The sequence below is a fragment of the Octopus bimaculoides genome, chromosome 14 (genome assembly GCF_046866305.1).
Source record: "Octopus bimaculoides isolate indiv1 chromosome 14, ASM4686630v1, whole genome shotgun sequence".
Taxonomy (NCBI): domain Eukaryota; kingdom Metazoa; phylum Mollusca; class Cephalopoda; order Octopoda; family Octopodidae; genus Octopus; species Octopus bimaculoides.
In genome coordinates, this window is record NC_142941.1 from 39,198,050 (window position 1) to 39,216,879 (window position 18,830).

At 33.2% G+C, this 18,830-nt stretch overlaps 2 protein-coding genes across 2 annotated transcripts in view; both read right to left on the reverse strand.

The window, feature by feature from the left end:
* Positions 1-657: 657 nt before the first annotated feature.
* The window catches only part of LOC149132698 (protocadherin Fat 4-like), a 50,318-nt gene continuing 32,145 nt past the window's right edge, over positions 658-18,830 (reverse strand). The window contains exons 5-7 of the mRNA XM_089362093.1: positions 2,901-5,362; positions 1,997-2,147; positions 658-1,285 (exon numbers count right to left, since the gene is read on the reverse strand). Coding sequence (XP_089218219.1) covers positions 978-1,285; positions 1,997-2,147; positions 2,901-5,362 — 2,921 coding nt within the window. The 3' untranslated portion in view covers positions 658-977. The remainder of the gene's footprint in view (positions 1,286-1,996; positions 2,148-2,900; positions 5,363-18,830) is intronic.
* Positions 9,468-18,424, reverse strand: LOC149132699 (protocadherin beta-13-like). The gene is made up of 4 exons (XM_089363270.1): positions 18,008-18,424; positions 13,564-15,925; positions 13,096-13,246; positions 9,468-10,431 (listed from the first exon to the last, which is right to left on the reverse strand). The coding sequence occupies exons 2-4, from the start codon at positions 15,916-15,918 to the stop codon at positions 10,109-10,111; spliced, it is 2,829 nt and encodes a 942-aa protein (XP_089219396.1). The 5' UTR covers positions 15,919-15,925; positions 18,008-18,424; the 3' UTR covers positions 9,468-10,108.

The window sequence follows — 18,830 nt, forward strand, 5'->3', positions numbered from 1 at the left end:
CAAATCTATAATATCAGTTTTAAAGTATTTTTAGAGTAGTTTATCTCATTATTAAATTACTGAAATACTTACAAAATTGTAGATTATATTAAAAGTGACATGCTTATAGTGAGAATATGAATAAATGGAATATCTCACTAACAGATTTCGAAAAAGAATTATATCAGAATTTTGCATCTTTTGTACAATGAAATTTTTTGGTCCAAATTCTATGTCTATGAAGTTTTTAACATATTTTGCTGTTTTAAATTAGTTAAACAAATGCATGTAAAAAAAATATATATTTAGCTCTGTCTATTAATTGATTTATCACGTATTGATTTATCATGTAAGATTAATGAAGAAAGATAAAAATTTACTTTTTTCTAATGAAATATTACATCACTTCTTAAAATATTTGTAATGGAGACTAATAAAGATGTACTATTTCATTCTAAAACTTGAGTTTGAGAAACATATCTATCTTGTCTCTGAAAGGCTTCCATAAATTGTTGCTTAAATTGCTCTAATATCAATTATTTAAATTACAATTATAACAATTAAAAACTAGACAGTTGGAGATTCATTCTCTTTAGTAACTATCCAACTCAAAATAGTAACTTAGAAAAAATTCTATTAGTGTAAAAATTATGTCTTGCAAGAAATTTCATTTAACTGTTCTAGACAAAAATTGTACTTCTAAGCCATTAAAGAATAAATAGTTCGCTATCATGACACAGAAGATAAATATGGATATATACCATGTGTTTGCTTCAGTAGTTACTGTTATTTAACTATTGTGATAAATTTAGTGCATTAAAGATGCATGAAATTAATCTCAAACTTGCTTGTACCACATCAGCTAAAACTATAAAAAAAAAAATGTAATTCTTAATAACATTGTTATATTTAAACAAAGTGCCCATTAATATTTTTCAGGCACTTTAGGTATTGTTTTGTTTGTATTCATTGTTGTTATTTTTTTTTAAAGTATGGAGTTAGTTTAGTGTTGGTACAGGGGGTACTGGAGGTACCTTTGGCAGTGTTTTTACTTTTGGTACAGCTGGTAGAGGTACTTTACTACTTGAAGTAAAGTCGTTTGTCATTGCTACTGTAGATGGATGTTTAGTTATGTTCGATGTGGTCCCAATTATTGTCAAGGGTATTTGACCATGATGATAGGAAATGTCACTGTCAACGTCTGGTTGAAAGGGATAGCCATTGTTATCTCCCTTTAATCTGTTCAGTGTGTATGGAAGCCGATTTCTCCTAATCCATGTAAGGTCACTTTGGTAACGGCACAGATCTGAAAACAGTTACATTTAAAGATTATAATGCAATTTGAGTATTGTACCAAAAAATGAAGGATAAATTCTAAGAGTACATAAATGTTAAAACATTATCTTGACATAAGAACTAAAGGGCGTTTGTGCGTGTGTGCGCACAATATGCATTGAGATATGTTGTTGCTGGCACTCCGTCGCTTACGACGTCGAGGGTTCCAGTTGATCCAATCAACGGAACAGCCTGCTCGTGAAATTAACGTGCAAGTGGCTGAGCACTCCACAGACACGTGTACCCTTAACGTAGTTCTCGGGGATATTCAACGTGACACAGTGTGACAAGGCTGACCCTTTGAATTACAGTACAGGCACAACAGAAACAGGAAGTAAGAGTGAGAGAAAGTTGTGGTGAAAGCGTACAGCAGGGTTCGCCACCATCCCCTGCCGGAGCCTCATGGAGCTTTAGATGTTTCGCTCAAAAAAGACACACAACGCCTGGTCTGGGAATCGAAACCGCGATCCTATGACAGCAAGTCCGCTGCCCTAACCACTGGGCCATTGCACCTCCACGCATTGAGATATACATAACAAAATATTTTTCTACCTTACGATAGATATCACAGAATGGAAAATGTGCTTTAGACAAAAAGCTTTGGTTTAAAAAGAACTTTAAAAATTTGATCATTAAAATAAAGCAACAATCACAGGAATGGAAACAAGACTTTATCACTTACCTGGTAGTTCTTCATAGTGACCAGCACTACCAACACTCCAGCCATGGCCACTATCAGTATGAGATGACAATGTTGACATCTCACTGAATTGGTCAGGATTGTTTAGTTCTCTGTAACCTGGAGACATGCTTTCTTCTCTTGGAACAAATACCTAAATGTTGAGATGCCATAACGAAAAAGAAATTTGGAAGAAGACAAAAAAATTTATTAAATACACAAGTCATGGAAATTCCATTAAAGCAACTTTAATCAAATTGCACTTAATGAATCATTAATCAACCTGTCATTATATGCTTTCTTTTAAGGCAGTGAGCTGGCAGAATTATTGGAATATCGGACAAAATGCTTAGTGTCATTTTATCTGTCTTTATATTCTGAGTTCAGATTCTGCCAAAGTCAACTTTATGCTCCATTCTTTTGGAGTAGATAAAATAATAGTTGAACACTGAGATCGATGTAGTCATCTTATCCTCTGAGCCAAAATTGCTAACTTTCAGCCAAAATTTGTAATCATTATTGAAGGATATATTTTTTTGATTTGATTCTGCATAAAACAGAAATCATAACAATGACATAAAATGTTCTGTTTATAAAGAATGAGTATAAATTACCAAAGAAATCATTCAACAATAAATATCCTGTGGTACAAAAGTGACATTTGTTGTTATATGATTACCATTATCTTCCATTCAAATTGTAGTTATTTGAAATATTGAGAACGTTTAATAAAATATAGTACACACACACACACACAAATGGGATGTCTTTCATGCAGTTTCTATTGGCCAAATTCACTCACGATGCATTGGTCAAACTGGGCTTTAGTAATTAATACACATATTTCAACATTATAAGATGTTAAACACATATTTCAACATTATTAAATAACTGACAAATATTTTACCTCTGGATGTGTTTCAATGAAAGCTGGTTTACCCCATCTATCACTGCAGTGAACACCTTCCATATCCATCATTGGTTGTTGAGATTTGTTCATGTTTCTCTCCAATGTGTACTGAATACCAGGAGGAACAAATGTATACTTTGGTTGGATGTTTAATGTAGGTGTAACCTTGTGGTACATATCAACACTACTATTATAGTTGCTATCTGTCTGCTTCAGTCTATGAACTATACAGATTGATATAGAGATCACTATAACAATTGATATGATCACAGCTGCAACAACAATAACAATCATCACATTCAATTGGAGACCATTACTTGATTCTGTTGTTGTCTTTGAAGGGGTCTTAAATATCTTTGATGTGTTGTTACTAACTGTTAGAGTCAAAGACAAAGTTGTTGTTGATGACAGAACTGGACTGCCACTGTCTTTCACACCTAATTCCAGTTCATAGAATCCAGCATCATTTTGGTAAAGTGAGCGAGCGAAAGATAAGACACCAGAGTGATGGTTCATTTCAAATAAGTGTTTCTCATTACCTCTGAGTATTTCATATGTGAGGAAGGCATTGTGTTGACTGTCTCTGTCAGAGGCCCTAACGACTGTGATATCACGGTCAGAGCGGAGATGGTAGTGGACATTAAGACTGAAAGGGTTAACATTAGGGAAACTGAAATAGGGAGCATTATCATTTAAATCCATAACCTCAACAACAACATTTGCTGTGTTCTCCAGTGATGGTGTTCCTTTATCTCTTACTAAAACCTTAAACTCATACATGTTCTTTTCTTCTCTGTCTAGTGATTCAGTTGTGGAAATAAATCCCACATCAGATATCTGAAATGGTAGAATATCTTTTCTATTTGTCAATAGAGAATAGGTTAATTGTCCTCCATCTCCAATATCTGGGTCTGTAGCATTGACATATCCAACAGGGAAGTCTTTGTGTTCATTTTCATATGTGAGAAACTTAAATATGTCCTGACTAAACTGAGGTTGTACGTCATTTATATCAGTGACCAGCATAGAAAATTCTTCCTCTACTATCAATGGAGGTAAACCATTATCTTGACATTTAATGGTGAAATTAAATCTCTTCTCACTCTCTCTATCTATTTCACTCTTGACAACAACTTTGTATTTCTTTTCAGACATTGAGATTATCTGCAGGTATCTATTTTGTAAATGACACTTCACTTGTCCATTTACTCCACTGTCATTGTCAGTAACTTTGACATAAGCAACAAAGCTATGAATTTGAGTTGCTTCTGAGATGACAGCTGTGTTTCCAGTTGACTTAATTACAAATTTGACATCAATGTCAGGTCGATTGTTAATGTGACTGATTCCATTTATTAGAATAAGGACTGTTGAAGACATTGAAGGAATACCATTATCTCTAGCATCAACAAATAATTTATAAATTCTTCCAAACTGAAAATTTTGCTTTAGAAACAATTCTCCTGTTGCTTCATCCAACTTAAACCAACGTTTTACAGTACCCAGTGTCTTGGCATTATTAAAGACATAAGAAATTCTTCCATTTTCTCCTTCATCTAAATCTGTAGCAGACAGCCTCAGAATAGGTTTGTTTATCTGGTGTGTATCATTTATAGTTACATTATAGATATTCTGAGAGAATATAGGAGAATTATCATTTTCATCTTGCACTGATATTTCTATATTCAGTATGCCTTCTTTTGGTGGAGATCCTCCATCTTTGGCAATTAATTGAATATCATAAAGATCTTGTGTTTCACGATCTAAGTTTCCTTCCAGAATTAATTGTAGTACATCACTTCCATCTGATTTTTTAGTTACTAGAAGTTGAAATGGAATATCCACATTATTTTTTAATTTATAAGAAATCTTTGAATTCTCAATACTGACATCTTTATCAAAGGCATTTAGAATTCTTCCTTTTGAGTCTTTTGAATCACTTTCATCAAATGTTAAATGAAATTCTGTGTTGGGAAAAATAGGATAATTATCATTGACATCTTCTATTATAACTTTGATTTCTAATATCCTAATAACAGAATAGCCATGTTGAATGGCTATTTCCAATATCTTGTAACATTCCACATTATATAGACACAGGGTTTCTGCATCCAATATGGCAGCTGTGTACAGTTGTCCTCCAGGTGTAACATTGAATAACTGAACAGTTCCCTCAGTACTACCCTGGAGTACATTAAATGTCAATTTGTTGCTATCATCCTTAGACTGTATATTATCCAATAAGTGTGTATCAGTGGCGATATCTCCAATATAACTGTTTGTATCATTATTCTCTTTCACATAGTATGTATGATCTACACACCAACAGCTACCAGGCAGAAACAACATCAACAATAACGCTGGGAACATTTTCTGTCTGCAAAAGAATTTTATAGGGAGATAAGCAAATGAAAACTTAATAAATGCACATAAATATAGCATAATATATAGTCCAATAACTTAACCACATTTGAGATATTGTTTACATGCTACAAGTAGTTAAATATCAACATCAAATATACAACTGGCAACAGTACTATGATACTATGTTGTAATTTGGTTAATTCACTGGAAATGAAAGTCACTAGACACATACGTTTTTCAGCCTTTACCTATTTAATATGACATCATTGATTAGTGACTGATTGAATAACATAGAATGATATACATAACTATTATATCACACAGTTTAACACTGGAACTATTATTTTTCCATATTCACATAAACTTTACTACCCCTTCACCATGTCTAATCCTCTGAACCACTTCTCTTATTTTCACCTTTCTTTAACTTGGTGGTATGTATTCACAGCTCTTCACCATCTTTTATCTTCCAACCGAGGTAGCCATGTATCTCTTCTACTGCAAGTTGCCCTTTTCTGTTTCTTTATCATATTTTAACTGCTTGTCACTTGGCATAAAGCCACCTTTCTTAATACTCCACCTTGCCCATCAGCTGAAGGGTTTCGTCTTGCAAGTTACTTAATGAGCTCACTTGTGCAATGCTATATAAAATTTACTCAGTACACACTGTGAAGTGTCTGGCTTTAAGAAGAGCATCCAGCTGTAAAACTGTACCAAAGCAGAAACTGCCTTGTTGGCTCTTGCCAACCTGACCAACCAATGCACACATTGAAAACAGACATTAAATAACATCTACTAAAGAAAGCATTCTTTTTTTTTCCACAGATTTGGAATTATTAGTAATTCTAATGTAATTATGCATGTCAAATGTTGGATGACTCATTCTATTTTGAATGACGATTTCTTTTCTTTCTATCTTTTTACTTGTTTTGGTTATTAGACTGTAGCAATGCTGGGGCACTACCTTTAAGAATTGTTTGTCAAATGAATCGATCGCAGGACTTATGTTTTTTTTAAGCCTGGCACTTATTTTATCAGTCTCTTTTGCTGAATCACTAAGTTATGGGGACATAAACACACTAACACCAGTTGTCAAGCAGTGGTGGGTGAGAAACACAGACATAATATATACATATATATATGTGTGTGTGTATGTGTATGTGTATACATACACAGGTTTGGCCAAAAGTCACCTGACAGTAAATCAAATCCATTTAATTCCAAGATTTATTTATGCTTTACAACTGAATGAATTTAATAAAAGCATCTAAATATGAAACATGATGAAAACTGTCCATACTGAAGCCCTTCTTGAGCGACACAGTTTTCCATTTCAGTCAATACAGAATTGCAGATAGTATTTATTGAATTTTGATTTACTGTCGAGTGACTTATGGCCAACCGTGTGTGTGTGTGTGTGTGTGTGTGTGTGTGTGTGTGTGTGTGTGTGTGTGTGTGTGTGTGTGTGTGTGTGTGTGTGTATATATATATATATATATATATATATATATATATATATATATACATACACGACTGACTAACTTTCAGTTTCCATCTACCGGATCCACTCACAAGACTTTGGTTGGCCAGAGGCTATTGGGTTTGGTGACTAAGTTACCACCGTTTTCTTAAATTTTCGAATTTATTGCGATTTTAAATTTTGGCATCTATTTTGAGAATTCTATTTTTGAATCATTTTGGAATCTATTTTGTTTTTTTTTTTCTAGTTAATTTTAGTTAATTTTTGTTTATTTTCAGATCATTAAAATGGAATGTCAAATTAAGAAAAACAGGCATTTTCGACACCTCCTTTTTGCTTTTAATCAAGGCCACAAAAGCTGCTCGCGACATTTGTGCTGTGTATGCCAAGTTCAAAAATGGAAATTTTGACCTCAAAGATGCACCAGCAAAGTCACCAAGTAACTTGCAAGACAAGGAATTTTGGGAGTGGAGAGGGCGTTAGGGGAGGTGATCTTGTGTCAAATGATGGAAGATAAGAGTATGACAGGGAAACAGAAAGGCAGAAACAGGTGTCTTGCTATAGAGGAGGTAAATGTTTACCTGGCCAAGAGAGAGAGAGAGCGTTGAGAAGGCTGCCTTAGCCTTGACAAGGACATGGCAAGATTTCCAGTGCAGGCACCACAATAAAATGCAACCAGTACATTCAGTAATGTAGTGGGGAGCTGGATGTGAACCAAAAAGATTTTGTTTTCTGGAATAATGTATTCTTGGTAATGATAACCCATATTTTTAACGACACTTTTACATCTGTCAGTTATCAAGACGCCACACCACTGTATAAAATTTCCTGGTCTTACATATTAACTTCCTCTAAGTCTATGGCAAAAGAATAAAAAATTCATGTTGTTTAGTCTCAGCTTAGTTTCGACCAAGCAGACGGTGATCAAAGACATTCAAATTAAGAACATAAAGACTTTTTCCGGGGTAATTAAATATACGCAGGGCAATGTGTTTCTAAAGACGCTAGGGTGTTATTCTAGGCATATTTGGCTGCTATTTCTAGTAGGTCAAAAGTCGTAAAGAGTAACCTCCCCTGCTTGTTATGCTTACATCACGCTCAACTTCTAATTGTGAAATATTTCTGGATTTATAGTACGGTATTGTTTATTATGTAACATAAAAGTACTTGAAATACAAACAACTAACACTCTAGCGAGTTATTTTTATTATTATCCTAACTTATCCATAGAAACTAACATTGTAACGAAATATATGGAAAATAAAATTCAATATATTTTTCTAAGGCTTTAAAAGTTCAACAGTTTTTAAGATCTACATAATGAATGTTTCAACAGAAGTTTTAGTTAAAAAAAACTGTATTGTTAATAATTGACTAACGTATTTTTCTTTATTAAAACAATATTGTTATAATGGAGGTGTGACAAGGCCATTTATATATTGATATAGTTTCACCAGGAAGGTTAGAGAGAGAGAGAGAGAGAGAAAGAGCTAACCAAACACCAACAAAACAATTTACACATCAAAATAACATTGAATAAATACTTACCAACAGTTGTCAGTTGTTTATACAGTTGATACGGTACTTTTTCAGTCTTCTGGCAACAAAGTTGAAGTAGTAGAAGCAGTTCTGAGTAGTTTGATGTGTAATAGTGTTATGTAGTTCTATCAAGTTGGTTGTATAGTAAGTAATGTGTGTTGTAGCCAATGACAAGATGTCTATTATTCCAATGCAAGGAAACGGAAATACAGCCTCCAGTTCTTGCAGTAAATGATGGGCTGACTCACAGACTATTTCACTTAGACACACTCATATATTGAAACATACACATACATGTGTGAGGTACAATAATTGAATGGGTGGAAGTGTTTAGAAAGTTTAAGACAATGATATACATATATATATATATATATATATATATATATATATATATATATTACTTTTAAAAATATATTAAATTTCTAAGAAAGAAAAGATATTTTCTAACTTTAATAAAAAGTTGCAAATCATTTTTATGTCAACAGTCTCAACTTTTCTGATTAGATTTATGAACTCCATATTTTAGAGAACCACAATGAAAGTTACTAAAATAATATTTTAAACAGTTAATTAACTGTTTGTGAAATTAATAAGTTAATTTGGAAGTACGAAATTATGGCTCCAAATAATAATGATAAATGATCATCAACATATTAGTTGTAAAGGTATTCTTAACAGAACACCCATAGATTTAAAGTATAACTAAACTTTATGATTTTTGCATATGAAAAATTGCCCAACTAACTTTTGCATTAAAACTGAACTGAATTCTTTTCTAATATATTCATGTATCATAATAATGAAGGTGAACTAACAGAAGTTATTTTCTATTTATTTATCAAATAATCATTAATGAAAATTTCATTGTGTTACTTCTGAATTAGTAAATTCATTTTCCAGAAAGAAGAAACATGTTTATATCTGTGGGCCTTTAATACACACACACACACACACACACACACACACACAACCACACACACACACATATATATATATATATAGATATATATATATATATATATATATATATATATCCTGAGACTGTCAGTCATTATATGGCTATATGTTTTCACAAGCTAACTTTAGTAGATTCCAGCTGGTTGTTTTACAAATTACTTCAATCAGAATTGTATCACTTACAGCCAGCATTTTGGTCAGCTTATTAATTATGCTTTTCATAATTCATGGATATAAATGGATTTATTGCAGATAAAGAATAAATAAGAATAAAAGTGTTTAATTTGATGAATAAATTCATCTAAACATATATATATAATTGCATATTTAAAGAATAAGAAAATGCTATGTAACTTGTATAGTAACTGGCAGAATCGTTAGTGCACCAGACAAAATAGTCACTAGCATTTCTTCTGGTATTTTGCATTCTGAGTTCAAATGTGATTGAGGTCAATATTGCCTTCATTTCTTTTTGTGCTAATACAATAAAGTACCAGTCAAATACTGGGCAATATAATCAGCTTGCATTTCCTTCGTAATTACTCATTTTGTGCCAAAATTAGAAACAAATATAAAATTTCTAAACATTATACTCTGAAATATTTCTAACTAAACATGAATATTAATATGCATTATAATAAGTTTTTTATACTTTCATAAAAAATATACTTTTACCTTTACCTTTATATATATCAAATTAAATTCTTTTATGTGATAAGTTGAAAAACAGCATGAGTAATGAATGGCTAAAGCCACTCAGGAAAAACTTGAACTCAGGACGCAAAGATCAAATAGTATCAGCTATTCAATCAGGCATCATACTGGTTCAACATCTTCCTACCATTGGTTTCTAAATGTTTTAGCATTAATTATGTGGTGTAGAGAGAGGAGACACCTGAGATAATGAAGGTACCATTGGTAGTGTTGTAACTTTAGGTACAGCTGGTAGAGGTGGTTTACAATTTGAAGTAAATTCACTTGTCATTGGTACTAAAGATGGTTGTTCGGTTATGTTAGATGTGGTCCCAGTTATAGTCAAAGGTATTTGGTCAGGATAACAGGGAGTGTTATTATCGACATTAGGTTGATAGCGATACCCATTGTTGTTATCTCCCCTTGATCTGTTGAGTGTATGTGAAAGTTGATTTCTTCTATTCCATGTCTGATCACTTTGGTAACGACACAGATCTGCAAGTATATTGATTTATAAATTATCTTATTCAAATTCTGTGAAAGACGAATTAAAGTGAAACTTTTAATTATATCTTTAGAAACTGGAAAAATTTAAATATCCATACACTTTAAAATAAATATATATGCATCTTCTTTACTTAAAAAATTTAACTATTGTACTAAATGTATATATGTATATTTAATGTAATGCAACAAATTTCGTCTGTCTGTCTGTCTACCTACATACTATTAAAACTGATTGCTTACTTGCTTGTCTGTAATTTAATACAGTCATACTGGTGCATAATGGGAAAATACTATGAATTAAGGTACACCTGAAATGTGAATACAAATGGACCACAGATTCCTGAGATAAGGGGTTTTTGGGGTATTCATGAATACCCAAAACAGTGCATATTGGGAAAATACTCCGAAAATAATATAACCTTGAAAAGAAAGAAACTCTAATCTTTCAATTAGAGATATTATGATCAATGTCTTCTGTATTTTGAAGACAAACTTCATGAACTGGGCAAAAGTCTTAATGCCTTTAATTTCCCAATGAAAAAATACGAGTTGTTTTTACAGTAAATATTTCTATTTTCCCTTTTATTAAACACATTATAAGTTGTTTGTACTGTCAGTATTTATATTTTAACTTTCTTTAAACAGACAATATTCTAATTTTTTTAAAAGCATTTTTGGTAAACATTTCATAAAGGACCCATTCATATCTCAGTGTGAAATGATTTTTTCCCACAGGTTTTTCGAGTTCATTCAACATATCTCACCTTCAAACTCGCTGTAAGCCATTTTTTCCCCTGGAAAGAAATGGGTGGAGGGGTGGTGAGGACCTCAGAGATTCCTGGGATTTCATGGATTGTCTTTTTTCTTTTCCAAGTTATTTCATATGCTTTCAACGAATGTGACATCGAAATCACATGTAAACAGCTACTTTCCCCAGAAAAGGAAAGATTTGGCTGCTATTTATAGTACACCCTGCTGTCACGTAACAGCAATTTGTGATTAAGGATCCAAAATAACTTACGCAGAAACAGGTTGTGCTAGAAATAGCAGCCAAATCTTTCCTTTTCTGGGGAAAGGAGCCGTTCATGCATGATTTCGATGTCACATTTGTTGAAAGCATGTGAAATAACCTGGAAAAAAAAAACAAAACAAAAAAAACATGCAAAACAACTTCATTGGTGGGAAATTCTGAAGTCTCCACCATTCCTCCACCTGTTTCTTTTCCAGAAGAAAGTGGCTTGCGGCAGGTTTGGAGGTGAGTTACATTGAATGCACCTGCAAAACCTGTGGAAAAATTATTTCATGCCAAAGTATGAATGGGTCCTTTACAAAATATTTACCCAGAAGTCTACATGAGGCTCCAATCTGATTTGGCAGAGTTTCTACAGCTGGATGCCCTTCCTAACGCCAATCACTCAGAAAGTGTAGTGGGTGCTTTTATGTGCTACCGGCACGAAGGCCAGTCAGGCGGTACTGGTAACGGCCACGCTCAGAATGGTGTATTTTATGTGCCACCCACACAAGAGCCAGTCCAGGGGCACTGGCAACGATCTCACTCAAAAATCCTTATACATGCTACTGTGTAGATATTTTAGTTAATGATGTCAGACAATATAATCAAGACTGTGGATAGAGAAGTTGGCTCTAACAATGATGAATTTGACTATAATGAGGTTGATAATACAAAATTTAAGGGGGAAAACACTGTCTGTGTATCTGTGTGTGTATGTATAAAAGACTTTTCCATTTTTCCTTAGTATTAAACCAATAAACCTGCCTAATGTTCCTACACCTGTCTTTGTCTGTTTTCTATAAATTTGAACTTTATATATGAAAGTGAGGGTGTATAGCTTAGTGGTTAGGATGCTGAATTCATGATCTAGTGACCATGATTTCAATTCCTATACTGGGTGGTGCATTGTGTTCTTGAGCAAAACATTTCATCTCACATTGCTTTGCAATCACTGTACACCTGTTCAGATGATGTCAATTTGATGGAGAAAGGAGGCGCAGGAATGGCTGTGTGGTAAGTAGCTTGCTTACCAACCACATGGTTCCGGGTTCAGTCCCACTGCGTGGCATCTTGGGCAAGTGTCTTCTACTATAGCCACGGGCCGACCAAAGCCTTGTGAGTGGATTTGGTAGACGGAAACTGAAAGAAGCCTGTCGTATATATGTATATATATATATATATGTGTGTGTGTGTTTGTGTGTCTGTGTTTGTCCCATCACCATCGCTTGACAACCGATGCTGGTGTGTTTATGTCCCTGTCACTTAGCAGTTCGGCAAAAGAGACCGATAGAATAAGTACCAGGCTTACAAAGAATAAGTCCCGGGGTTGACTTGCTCGACCAAAGGCGGTGCTCCAGCATGACTGCAGTCAAATGACTGAAACAAGTAAAAGAGTAAAAGAGAGTGAGCTAATTTGTGGCATGAACATTTAATTACTATAAACAAATAATTTGTGCAGGTCATTTGGCAAAAGCTGAATGCTCATTTGTCATCTTCGATGGGAAAGTCCATGTTTCACTTGCAGAAAGCAAAATAGTTCTTTCCTTGAATATGTAAGTATCTCACTGTAGTAGGATATTTATGTAAACAAATTATCAGACTATACTATATTATAGTAATATTCATTGTTCCTAACTTACCTGGAAGTTCCTCATAGTGTCCAGCACTACTGACATTCCAGCCATGACCACAGTCTGTGTGAGATGATAACACTGACATTTCACTGAAATGGTCAGTATTGTTTAGTTCTCTGTAGCCTGGGGACATGCTTTCTTCTCTTGGAAGAAACATCTAAAAGTAGTGAAATAAATACATTTTATACACTAATATTTCATCCTGTAACAATTGTTTCCACAGTGTAAGTTATATTGAAACATAAAACTTATTTTTCTTTTAGACTGAAATATTCTACAAGTCATCAGTTAATTAGTATATCAAATTAAACAATAACTTATTATTTTCATCATTGAGTTTAAAACTGATCAATTAGGAATATATATACTGATTGTGCATCCATAGATTTATCAATTATAGTGATTACATAAACTTTACCATTATGAGTGGAATTTTGAAAACATTAAATCATTTTAAATTGATAATATTCTCACCTGTGGATGTCCTCTCAAAGTCAGATCATTCCATCTATCACTGTCTACTATTAGTTGCTGAGATTTTTCCCCATTTCTCTCCAATGTGTACTGAACTCCAGGAGGAACACAAATAGGGTCAAACATATATTTTGAATGTGTGTTTAATGCAGGTGTAACCTTGTGGTACATATCAACACTGCTGTTATAGTTGCTATCTGTCTGCTTCAGTCTATGAACTATACAGATTGATATAGAGATCACTATAACAACTGATACTATCACAGCTGCTATAACAATAACAATCATCACATTCAATTGGAGGCCATTACTTGATTCTGTTGTTGTCTTTGAAGGGGTCTCAAATATCTTTGATGTGTTGTTACTAACTGTTAAAGTCAAAGACAGAGTTGTTGTTGATGACAGAACTGGACTACCACTGTCTTTCACACCTAATTCCAGTTCATAGAATCCAGCATCATTTTGGTAAAGTGAGCGAGAGAAAGATAAGACACCAGAGTGATGGTTCATTTGAAATAAGTGTTTCTCATTGCCTTTGAGTATTTCATATGTGAGGAAGGCATTGTGTTGACTGTCTCTGTCAGAGGCCCTAACAACTGTGATATCACGGTCAGAGTTGGGATGGTAGTGGACATTAAGACTGAAAGGGTCAACATTAGGGAAACTGAAAGAGGGAGCATTATCATTTAAATCCATAACCTCAACAACAACATTTGCTGTGTTCTCCAGTGATGGTGTTCCTTTATCTTTTACTAAAACCTTAAACTCATACATGTTCTTTTCTTCTCTGTCTAGTGACTCAGTTGTGGAAATAAATCCCACATCAGATATCTGAAATGGAAGAATATCTTTTCCATTAGATAACAAAGAAAAGGTTAATTGTCCTCCATCTCCAATATCTGGGTCTGTAGCATTGACATATCCAACAGGGAAGTCTTTGTGTTCATTTTCATAGGTGAGAAACTTAAATACGTCCTGAGTAAACTGAGGTTGTACGTCATTTATATCAGTAACCATCAAAGAAAACTGTCTCTCTACTTTTAATGGAGGTAAACCATTATCTTGACATTTAAGGGTGAAATTAAAGCTCTTCTCACTCTCTCTATCTATTTCACCCTTGACAACAACTTTGTATTTCTTTTGAGAAATTGAGATTAGCTGCAGGTACTTATTTTGTAAATGACACTTCACTTGTCCATTTACTCCATTGTCATTGTCAATAACTTTGACATAAGCAACGAAGCTGTGAATTTGAGTTGCTTCTGAGATGACAGCTGTGTTGCCAGTTGACTTAATTACAAATTTGACATCAAAGTTTGGTGGATTGTTAATGTGACTGATTCCATTTATTAGAATAGGGACTGTTGAAGACATTGAAGGAATACCATTATCTCTGGCTTCAACAAATAATTTATAAATTCTTCCAAACTGAAATTTTTGCTTCAGAAACAACTCTCCTGTTGCTTCATCCAACTTAAAGCATTCTTTTATTTTATTTGGTGTTTTGGCATTATTAAAGATATAAGAAATTTTTCCATTTTCTCCTTCATCTAAATCTGTTGCAGATAGCCTCAGAATAGGTTTGTTTATTTTGTGCATACCATTTACAGTGACATTGTAGATATTTTGCGGGAAAACAGGGGAGTTATCATTTTTATCTTCCACCAATATCTGTATATGAAATATACTTTCCTTTGGTGGTGATCCTCCATCTCTAGCAATTAATTGTATATTATATACATCTTTTTTCTCACGATCCAAGTTACTTTCCAAAATTAGTTGTAATAAATCAGTTCCATCAGATTTTTTAGAAACAAACAATTTGAAAGGAATATCTTCATCTGCTTTCAGTCGATAAGAGAGTTTAGAATTCTGAACACTGAAATCTTCGTCAATAGCATTGGGAAGTGTTTCTGTGGTTCCTATCAAATCATTTTCATCAAATTGTATTTTAAGTTCCTTTTTTGGAAATATTGGATAATTATCATTGACATCATCAATTATAACTTTGATTTCTAATATCTTAATAAAAGAATGGCCTTGTTGAACTGCTATTTCCAATATCCTGAAACATTTCACATTATATAGACATAGAGATTCTGCATCCAATATTGCACCTGTGTACAGTTGCCCTCCAGGTGTAACATTAAATAATTGAACAGTTCCATCAGTACTGCTCTGGAGTACATTAAATGTCAGTTTATTGCTCTCATCCTTCGTCTGGAAAAGTGTATCAGTGACAATATTTCCAATATAACTGTTTAAATCATTGTTCTCTTTCACATGGTAGATATGATCCACACACAAGTAGCAGTCAGCCAACAACAACAGCATAAGCATTAATACTGGAAACATTTTGAATCTGAAATATAATTTCATGCTGATATTCACAAACAAGAATTTAATAAATGTAGATAAAATATATCTTAACATTTAGTCTCATAACTCAATCACAAGTCAAATATAATTCTCACACTAGTAATAATAAATATTAAACATACAAGTGAAGACAGAATTATGATTCTTTAATATAATTTGATTAAATTCATTGGAAATGAAAGTATATTTGAATAAAATTATATTTATGTTCTTGTCCTCCTCTTTTTAATAGCAGCATGTCAATGATTGATTACTTGGTTAACATACTAGACATACATAATTGTAAACAAAATCACAGTTTGACACTGGGAAACTCATTCACCCTGTGTCGCTCTCTAGCCCACTTCTCTATTGTTCAACTTCTAAGGGTACATCTTCACACCTCATCACCATCTTTCCTTTTCCTATTGGAGTAATCATGTATCTTCTCTACAAGACACCTGTTTTTATCTCTTTATCATATCTTAATTTCTTATCACCTGGCATATAACAACTTCCCTCAACACAACATATCCCAGTCAGATTCATGGTCCTGTATTGCCAATTTACACTGACCTAACTAGTGACAGTGCCACATAAGTGCAGCCAGTACACACTGAAATGGCAAGAGCATCCAGCTGTAGAAACCATACTACAGCAGAGACTGGAGCTTGATGCAGTACAACTCACTGGTCCTTGTGAAACTGACCATTTAATTCTAGCATGAAAAATGAAAGCATTAGAATGAATTCTTCTATAGATTTGCCATTATTACTAATTTTAAAATTATTATAATTAAGCATGTTAGATGTCTCATTCTGGTTTGAAGGAGTGTGTCATAAATTCATTTCACATTCCTTTGGGTTGTTTTGAATAATATGAAGTTCATAACTTATTTAGTTTATTTAGCTTAGAATGGACCAACAACTTTCATCATGAAGGAGGCTAAATCAGAATAAAACAGCATTTTCTGACAATCCACAGGTGATTTTAAGACACCAAGTCTGTTAAGGGAGTTAAGGATTCTGTAGATATTACAAGACAAGGGTACATCACTTGTATTGGTGCTACCATAATTCCATATTCTACAAAGTGGTTGGTAAATGAGTTAAGAAGGCTGCCTTAGCCTGGTCAGAGATATGGCGACATTTCCAGTGCAGGCGTCTCAATAAAATGCAAACAGTACCGTAGTTGGGACCTGGACATGAATCAAAAAGGTTTTGTTCGCTGGAATAGTGTATTCCTGGGAATGATATTTCATATTTTTAACATCAGTTATGAAGACACGACAACTCTGTCTTAAATTTCCTGGTCTTACATATCATTAAACTTCTCTAAATGAATCTTTGGCAAACGAATAAAAAAATCATGTTGTTTAGTCCAAGCTCAGCTCCGACCAAGCGGACGGTGATCGAAGGTATTCACGCTAAGAACATAAACTTTTCTCGGGGTAAAAAAAAATACGTTGTACAATGTGTGTCTAAAGACGCTAGGATGTTATACTAGGCATATTGGGCTGCTATTTCTAGCAGGTTAAAAATGACCACGTAAAAGTCCTGCGTTACATAGTGAAGAGTAATCTCCCCTTTTTCTCATTCATCATGGCTCGACTTATCAAGTGTAAAATATTGTTGAAAATATACTTCGGTGATTTAACTATGTAACATAAAAGTACGTGTAAAACAAACGACTAACACTACAGCCTGTGATTTTTAATTATTATTATAAGTTATAATTAGAGACTGACTCTGTAACTAAATATATCGAAAATAAAATACAATATATCTTTTAAGGAAATAAAGTTCAACAGTTTTAAGATCAATATAATGAAATTTTCAACATAATTTTTAGTTACAAAAATGTATTATTAATAATTAACTACCGTCTTTTCTTTATCAAAATAATATTGTTATACTAGGGATATGACACTGCTATCTAGATATTGGTATATTTTTATCAAGATGGTGAGAGAGAGAGAGAGAGAGAGTGTGAGAGAGAGAGAGAGAAAGGGAGAAAGAGAGAGGGAGATGACCAAATATCTAAAGAGACAATTTATACAACAAAATAACATTGAATTAATGCTTACCAGCAGTTGTCAATTGTTGCTGTCCTGTTTCAATGTTCTGGTCACAAAGTTATGGTAGTAGCAGATTTCTGAGTAGTTAGGTATGTGATAGTGTCATGTAGTTCTATCAAGTTGGTTGTGTAGTATGTAATGTGTGTTGTAGCCAATGACAAGCTGTCTATTATTCCAATGCAAGGAAACGGAAATACAACCTCCAGTTCTTGCAGTAAATGATGGGCTGACTCACAAAACATTTCACTTAAACACACTAATGTATTGATACACACATATACATGTATATAAGTGGAAGTTTTGGGAATGTTTAAGGCAAAGATATATATATATATATATATATATATGAACTTTTAAAAATATACTATATATTCACTTCAAAGAAAAAAAGTTATTTTCTAACTTTAATAAAAGTTTCAAAACATTTTTATGTTCACTGTCACAACTTTTCCTATTGGATTAACAAATACCATACTAAGAGAATCACAATTTAAGTTACTAGAATAATATTTTAAATAGTTAATTAATTACTTGTGAAATTATTAAGCTGATTTGAAAATACGAAATTGTGGCTCCAAATAATAATGATCATCAGCATATCAGTTGTGAAGGTATTCTGACCAATACATTTAAAATATAATTGAATTTTATAACATCGGCATATAAATCTTGCATTATAAGTGAACTGAATTCTTTACTAATATATTCATATATCATAGTAATGTAGGTGAGCTAACAGAGGTTATTTTCTATTTATTTTATCAGATAACCATTCATGCATATTTTATTATATGCTACTTTTGAATTACTACATCTATTTTCCAGAAAAAGG